Below are 9,013 nucleotides of genomic sequence, written 5' to 3' on the forward strand. Positions count from 1 at the left end.
ATGTAAATTAGTATTTATTTATTCATTTCAAACAGCTAGGATAAAAACAAGAGAAAATTAAATGCCATAAACATAACCACAAATGCAACTTCATGTTTTGTTAAAAAAACAAAAGTTTCAAGTAGCGTTTGGAGAAAAAAAAACCATATCTTAAAAGTAAGAAACCATATCTTAATTTTTTTCTTTAAGGAACTCTATCTTAATCGTGTGAACAGAGCTAAGTTGGTCGGGACATTGCAACATATTGAGGCCGAAATTTCAATCTAAAACTCTCCACTTTTTTATTTTAAATAGTAAAATTTTGACAATTAAACTAACAAAAAAAACAACTCATAATCTTATCAATCAAAGAATGTATTGAAAAATGTGTGTTACTAGCCTTTCTTTCTTATCAAATTTATGCCCAATAGAGCGCAAGTTAAAAACATGTGCAAGAATGTATTCCAATTTCTTTGTAGTACAACTGTTGTCCTGGTCATTCGTACGTACATATGAAAGAATAAGATGTATGCATGGGACTCTCCAATGATGTCTTCCACTTTCACTTCACAATAAAACATTTATTCCGTCTTTGTATTGATTCATACATATACAAATAATACAACAAAAATCAAAAGGTATGAATATGACTTCTCACATGCACTTGGTATACTTTTTCAATAAAAAATAAAACTTTTGAATAATACCATCAACCATACATTAAAGCTTAATAAAATGGGTAGAGATATGAAATTATCTTTTTTCTTTTTGCATTTCTTTTTCTTTTTATAAGCTAGAGTATCTCCACACGTAACATTTGAAATTAATCTCTTAAACCATCCACAATGGAGCTCATCTATTTAGGTATTTAAGTGGACCTCACGTTTATACATCATTAATTTTATAAATTTTTAATGTCAATACCTAATAAGCACCTAATTCCTCCAACCCAATACCACAACAAAATTTACTAATAGGTCCCACTAATAACTTTATTATTGCATTTTTAAAGTGCTAATTTATTTCATTAAAAAATATTAAATTCACACAAAAAATGAAGAGAGAGAATCCTTATATATGCACCATTCTCTCTAAACATCAATAAATATTACTCTACAATGGGGTGCCTATTTAGTTCGATGCTAAATAGGTGAAGAACTAAGATAACTAAAAAATCGTGTAAAGGTTGATTTCTTTCGACATATGTTTTTCTCATATAAAAATCAAATACTTGATCAAATGGTTAAAAATCTAAGAATCTACCATATGATGAGTCACATTTTTTTTATTGAAGACCAGTTACAACATATTGATATACTTTACCTTTCAAAATTAAACTTATGACGAGTAGTTGAACTCCACCAACAACCATACTTTAACGCTTACATGTATTGGACCAAACAAGAGATGTGAACTTTATCACAAGTTAAATCTTAGTCACACAACTTTATTTTTTTGGTAAGATAAGGTGTCTCCACGTGCGACTGTGAAGACTAATTCTTCGAAGTAGCACAAACATATTTAAGGGATTGATATTTTCTAACATATGTTTTTCCACACGCACTAGTCAATGATCGAACACTTGACCAAATAATTAAGAGATCCAAACATCTACCACTTAGGTCACACCATGTCAATAGTTATTCAACTTTACGGTCCAAAACTATTGTATGAAAAATTGAAAAACACGTGCGCCATTAGTTTGCAATTATTATCTTCAAAATGGAATATTATTTTGTCTATATAATAGTTTGATGAAGTAAACAAAGATCATAGTAAGCAAACATAAGCCAATACTGGCTACATTATCAGTATGGCTACCCAAGAAACTTTGCTACACAAGCCTAGAAAATCCCTTCCCAAAACATTTTGGTTAATTCTCTCTTTAGCAGCTATCATAAGCTCATCAGCCCTTATTATTTCTCATCTCAACAAACCCATCTCCATTTTCCACTTCTCTTCAGTTCCCAATGTGTGTGAGCATGCAGTTGATACAAACTCATGCGTAACTCATGTATCAGAGGTAGTTCAAGGTTCAACCTTGGACAACACAAAAGACCACAAATTGAGTACACTCATATCGTTGTTAACTAAATCCACCACACACATTCGAAAGGCCATGGACACGGCCAATGTTATCAAACGCCGAATTAACAGCCCTAAGGAGGAAAATGCTTTGAATGTATGTGAAAAACTAATGGACTTGTCCATGGAAAGAGTTTGGGACTCAGTGTTGTCTCTAACAAACGATAACACTGACTCGCAGCAAGACGCACACACATGGCTTAGTAGTGTGCTCACTAACCATGCAACTTGCTTGGATGGATTAGAAGGTACATCTCGGGCGGTTATGGAAAATGACCTTCAGGACTTAATATCAAGAGCTAGATCTTCTCTTGCCGTGCTTGTTGCCGTTTTACCTTCAAAGGATCACGACGAATTCATTGATGAATCTTTGAATGGGGACTTTCCCTCTTGGGTAACAAGTAAAGATCGAAGGCTTTTGGAGTCTTCAGTCGGGGACATAAAGGCCAATGTTGTGGTGGCTAAAGACGGGAGCGGAAAGTTCAAGACTGTTGCTGAGGCTGTTGCGTCTGCACCTAACAAAGGTACGGCAAGGTATGTTATCTATGTGAAAAAGGGAATCTACAAAGAGAATGTAGAAATCGCTAGTTCAAAGACGAATGTGATGCTCGTGGGTGACGGTATGGATGCAACGATAATCACAGGCAGCTTAAATTACGTTGATGGAACAGGCACCTTCCAAACTGCGACTGTTGGTATGAATTTTTTCCCTTGTCAATATTTACCATTTCAATTTTTCCGTTACATTGATTTTGATTCGTATATAATTTGGTTTTGTAGCTGCTGTTGGGGATGGGTTTATAGCTCAGGACATTAGATTCCAAAACACGGCAGGTCCACAGAAGCATCAGGCAGTTGCTCTGCGCGTCGGCTCTGATCGATCTGTCATTAACCGCTGCAAAATTGATGCATTTCAAGACACTCTCTACGCACACAGCAACCGACAATTTTACCGTGACTCCTTCATTACCGGTACCATTGACTTTATCTTTGGAAACGCAGCTGTTGTGCTGCAGAAGTGCAAACTCGTGGCCCGAAAGCCCATGGCCAAACAAAACAACATGGTCACAGCCCAGGGTCGGTTAGACCCAAACCAGAACACCGCAACCTCAATTCAGCAATGCGATGTAATACCAAGCACGGACCTCAAACCTGTGATAGGCTCCGTCAAAACTTACTTAGGCCGCCCATGGAAGAAATACTCCAGGACTGTTGTGATGCAGTCCTTGTTAGGTGCCCACATTGACCCAACCGGTTGGGCTGAATGGGATGCCGCGAGTAAGGACTTTCTCCAAACATTGTACTACGGAGAGTACATGAACAGCGGACCCGGTGCTGGTACCAGCAAGAGAGTGAAGTGGCCTGGTTATCATATCATCAATACTGCCGAGGCGAAGAAGTTTACAGTGGCCCAACTCATCCAAGGTAATGTTTGGTTGAAGAACACCGGAGTGGCCTTCATCGAAGGCCTTTAGAAATCGGCTTTAGCAAGCGTGTACTGATATGTTTCAGACGCTTTGCAGAAAATAAAATGCAAAATTTATGCTTTATGGCAGAATATTACAAATCTTCTACTGGAGTTGTAATGACTAGTGAATGCTTCATGTTGAAAATAAACTACTCTTTACCTAATGCTTTTTACTTCCCAGTTTTAAATATTCCAACAGTCATATCTAACATTTTTAATTAGTAAACAAGACTTTTCAGAATAATGCAGAAATCTCCCAATGCTTTTGTAGCAGGTGGAAAAAAAATATCATATATAATTTCTCTATGATAACACCATACATTAAAATTACCACCAATTTAACATTAAAAAATAATTATCACGTGATTGAGATCCATTTAATTAGATGCTTTCAAATAATACCACCAAGTAATGATATTGGATAAGAGTTGGTAATCTCAATTGGAAAGTTGTTCAAGTACACTTAGAAAATAATTCTTACGCAGACATTTATCTCTAGAGACTATCCTAGTAATTTTGTTTTATGAGTGAAATTTGAAAACACCAAAGTATATACTAAACATATTGTAGACCAAAATGTGCAACTAGAAAAGATAATAGGAGCTATGTTAACACTGCTACATATTTAGTCCCAACCGTGCACCTTGGTCGTTGAGTGTCGCAAGCGTGCACCTCGGTCGTTGAGTTGAGGGACATCGAGAGAGTACTAATTAACGGAGGTCCAGAGTTCAAATCTTGTAAGCTGATATAACCTACTAACATTGCCTATAAAAAAAGTACATTGCTACATACTATGCACCCAGTCAATTTGAGTAATAAAAGTCTAACCTGTAAATAAATAGCATCATTTGAAACTGCAGCTATGTGTGCATGCATTCTTTCGAAATCATCCAGCAAACTGATAATTGACTGCGTATTTAGTTGGTAAATAAAAGTCCAACTATTTATTTTGTTACATACACGGTTATTAAAATCGGAATTTTGCTTCACATCAAAATCGAAATGGAATAGCAAAATTGAAAATCGTAAAATCGCAATCAAAATTCATAGATCCTACCAAAACAAAAATAATGCTTAATATATGTTATAAATTGCATATAATCATAAACAACTCATAGCTTCAAGTCTACAAAATACTTATACATAAATGACTCAAAACCTCAATGCCAAATATTCTTTAGTAGTCATAATAATGCTAAAACCTAGACAAAATACAAGGCAAATCCTAGATGTCCGACCAAATACTTGATCACAAGTCAGTAAGTGACTCCTAAGTTTCAAGGCAAAAATTAGATGCCTGACAAAATACTTAAGTATCGTCTACTTAAGTTTCAAGCTTGACGAAACTGATTGAAGACAGAACAGAATGGGAGGAAACTACCCGGGTAGGTTTGGTCCATTTTGAATGGAAGGAAACGATCGTATGGTGAAGCAGCACCGGTGGTGAAAGAGTGAAAAAAAACATTGGTTTGGGTTAATTTATAGAACCGGGTCAAAAATCGACCCATGTAAAAAAATTCCCAGAACCCTTCAAAATTCTATAAAATCCTACGATTTTGCTGAGATTTCACAATTTAATGCGATTTTACTAGGATTTTGCCTGTATTTGAAATTTGGATAGGATATTGGTCGATGAAGGTGAATAATATCGCAAAATCCTGAATTTTGGGATTTAAGTCACGATTTTAACAACAATGGTTACATGCTCATTTTTTTTATTAAAGAGATACTGAATGTGGATACCTCTCTTAGTCGGGATTCAAACCATAGTTCGCCACATTGTTTGAGTCTAAGCCCTACCCATTGGCACATGCTCATGATTTTTATTGCTCACATTTTCCTTATGGGAAATAGAAGAACACTAGAACAGTCACTTTTAACAGCACTATAAATTGTCGGAATTGAATTGTCTTCAAAAGACCCACCTCTAAGGACTACCTATTCATATAGCACTTTTAGGCCACCATATACATGTGAGAAAGGAAACGTAAGTTTCAACTAAAGTGATCTTATCCATAATGTGCAGTAGAAGGGAATCTCATTTAAACACTTTGATCTGACCTATCACAAGTACAATATTAATCATTCATATTAACTAAAACATAATATTAGAGAGTTGCAGTAGAAAGGGAAATCAAATCATTAGAGTAAATTGGTAATCTTTTAAGAATACTATTTGCTCTGGAAAACCATTTTATGAATGCAAAAAAAGAGTACCAAAACAAGCAACCTCTTGCAACAGATTGTTCATTGTATTCCCATCATTAACATCTTCTACAGGTAAACCACACAATGGATGGTAAAGTCCTCATATGAGATTTAACACTGCTGCATTTCTAAGACTGAATTCGAACCCAAGTCCTCTGGTTATGCTCGAAGAAATCTCTTATTATCTTATCCAAATGCTCTTGGTTACTTTTTTTTTTTTTTTTAGAAACAACAAATTTTATTACGACGAGCGTGCGCTAGTAGCACAGCAAAACTCGCGGGCAGGACAATACAAACAAAGAGTACTGATATAGCGTTAGAAATATAATATGCATTTCTTTGTTTCTTAATTACTTTAATCATTTAACTTGCTTGAGCTTAGAGTAATTGATAATTGAAAATTTTAGCACAATCAAAATGTGTGTATGGTTTATGTAGCACTGACACTTCTTATTGATACCGTGTCCAATGCGTATTATACATATGATTACTTTTATTATGTGATTTCCAAATAATTATATGTGTCATCAAAGTGTCTATGTCAGTGTCGGTGCGTCACATTTTCACCTTCAAAACCTCGTTCCTTCTTCATCTCTCGCTTCTTCATACACACCGCATGCATAATGTGTCATGATTTGGGATTCTTCCATCTCTGAAATTCACAAGATGATATAGCAACTTATTTTGAGCGCATGAGAAGTAGAAGCGTTGGAAGGTGATGTTCATGCAGCCGTTGGTGGATTGGAAAACAACTGACAACTGTGTTCCCGACGAGGTAGGTTTCCACAACGGATATCTCAAAATAACGACAATGTTACCTCATTCTAGGGCATTTGATTTTGGTCATTGTGGTCATCATCTGATACAAAAACGTGTATGTGGCACACCGAAGATATTACAATAGTCTTTTATTGGTGTTGTAATGAATGCTTGATATCGAAAATAAACTTGTCCATACTTTACCTAAGTGCTTTCCACTTCCTGTTTCTAAATATTCTAATAGTCATCTAACATATTTAATCTCGTCAACAAAGACTTTTCAGAATGATGCAGGAATCTCACGATGCTTTTGTCACTGGTGGAAAAAAAAATCATATATAATGTCTCTAACAAGACACTCATTCCAATTCTCACAATTTATCATTAAACAATAAATTATCACGTGAGATTGAGATCCATTTGATTAGATGTTTTCAAGGAATACCGCCAAGTAGTAAATTGGCTAAGAGTTATTAATCTCAATTACAGAGTTGTTGAAGTACATTAACTAGTTGCAACAAAAAATTTATAGACATTATTATCTTAGATTCAATTATTCAAATATCCTAGTAACTTTGTTTCAAGATTAAAATATGAAAGCACCAAAGTATATACTAAATATTTTGAAGACCAAAACGTGCAACTAGAAAAGATGATAAGAGTCATGTTAACACTACTACATACTAGTCCCAAGCATGCAGCTCGATAGGTGTGTAAAGGGGACATCAAGAGAGCACTAACAAGGAGGTCCAAAAAGTAACACAACCCACTAACATTTGCCTATCCAAAAAATAAAAACATTGCTACATATATATAGTACTACGTACCTAGTCAATTTGATTAATAAAAATCTAACATGTAAATAAATAGCATCATTTAAAACTGCAGCTATGTATGCATGCATTCTTTCCAAATTATCCAGCAAAGCGATAATTGAATGCTGATCTATCCGGAAACAGAACTAGGATGGCGCGATATTTGAAGCTCTGCTTATGACAACCAGGTACGGCGGTGGAAGAGTTGCGATGCCGTGGAGGTTGTTCGTCTACGATGGGAAGAACTCTGGTGGTCCGACGCTTAAGTCAGTGTTTGTAATCAAGAGAGAAGTGTGAGAAAATGTGTGAAAAAGTGATTGTACATGACGTGGCGTGGAGCCACGCTTGCATAGCTGAGCTCATCCTAACTTCTTTCCGTGATTTCCGGCAACTTATACAGGAGTTAGATGGAAATCGGTTCAATGATCAAGATTGGCCGAGGCGGTGTTCCTGTGCGATAGAGCGCACGGGTTACCCTCCGAAACAACTGCTTTTGTAGTCAATAATAAACTGAAGAAAAAAAAAACTATCGATCATGAAGGAAAAAGGAGCTAATATTATACTTTGAAAATAGACGTCTAAATAATTATTTAGTTACATGCTCATGATTTTGTTTTGTTTTTCATAGGTTTCCTCCACCGAAGATAATCATCGTATTTGAGATGTGTCAGATGCTAAATGTGGATACCTCTCTCAATCCAAATTTAAACTTTGGTTTCCTATGTTATAGAAGTCTAACCTCTTATGCTTAGACCAACCCCCATTGGTACATGCTCATGATTTTTATTCGTCACATTTTCCTCAAGGGAAATAGAAGAACAATTACTTTTAACAGCACTATAAATTGGCGTCATCAAAAGGCCTACCTCTAAGGAGTACCTATTCATGTAGCACTCCTACGCCACAATATACATGTGAGAAAGGAAAAATAAGAGTTTCAACTAAAGTAAAGTTGTTCATAATGTGTAGTAGAAAGGAATCTCATTATTTGATCTGACTTATCACAGGTACAATATAATCCATTCATATAAACTAAAACAAAATATTAGAGAGTTGCTTTTTTACTTTCACTATCTCAAATTGAAGAATTCCATAAACTTCAAGAGAGCCACCATAATAGTTAAATTTTAAATCCTAGATCAACAGGATTTCCAGGGATTTCTGTTTGTAAACGAGTTAGATAGATATAAATTCTTATTAATATACTTCTAATTAAAGGATCTTGATTGTAATCCTCTTGCTATAAATAGCCATGGCTGAGGGTTAATCTCTCAACCCGTTCAAACCAACTCTAGTTCTTATTGACCCACTTGTGTAAGTCTGGTGATGTTGGCGTAAGATCTTGGAGTTCATCTTAAGGTCTCATGTTTGATTCTCCTTAGTGCCAATTTCGATGGCTTTTTCAAAAAAAAAAAAAAAAAAAGACGAGGCAAGTTATCAAACACCTAGTTTTCTTCTCATAGACAAGTTCTGAACTGAACATGGGAAAATTTATACTAGGACAATATATGTAGAAAATTGAAAGTAATATGAAATCAAATATTAGAGTAAATTGTTAATCTTTTAAGAATTGTATTTGTTCTGCAAAACCATTTTCTGAATGTCAAGAAAGGGTACAAAACAAGCAACCTCTTGCAACAGATTGTTCATTGTATTCCCATCATCAAAATTTAAGTAGTCGACATCTTCTACTGGTAAA

At 35.2% G+C, this 9,013-nt stretch overlaps 1 protein-coding gene across 1 annotated transcript; it reads left to right on the forward strand.

Moving 5' to 3' along the window:
* Nucleotides 1-1,751: 1,751 nt before the first annotated feature.
* On the forward strand, nucleotides 1,752-3,696 carry LOC146906764 (pectinesterase 2.1-like). The gene is made up of 2 exons (XM_085730849.1): nucleotides 1,752-2,759; nucleotides 2,845-3,696. The coding sequence occupies exons 1-2, from the start codon at nucleotides 1,793-1,795 to the stop codon at nucleotides 3,537-3,539; spliced, it is 1,662 nt and encodes a 553-aa protein (XP_085586975.1). The 5' UTR covers nucleotides 1,752-1,792; the 3' UTR covers nucleotides 3,540-3,696.
* The last annotated feature ends 5,317 nt before the right edge of the window (nucleotides 3,697-9,013 follow it).

Source organism: Medicago sativa, chromosome 7 (genome assembly GCF_051527215.1).
Source record: "Medicago sativa cultivar Bolivia chromosome 7, Bolivia_mono, whole genome shotgun sequence".
Lineage (NCBI taxonomy): Eukaryota > Viridiplantae > Streptophyta > Magnoliopsida > Fabales > Fabaceae > Medicago > Medicago sativa.

Coding starts and splice junctions, on each gene's coding strand:
- LOC146906764 (XM_085730849.1), top strand. CDS start 1,793: ATGGCTACCCAAGAAACTTTGCTACACAAGCCTAGAAAATCCCTTCCC. Junction 2,760..2,844: donor CTTCCAAACTGCGACTGTTG/GTATGAATTTTT, acceptor TTGGTTTTGTAG/CTGCTGTTGGGGATGGGTTT.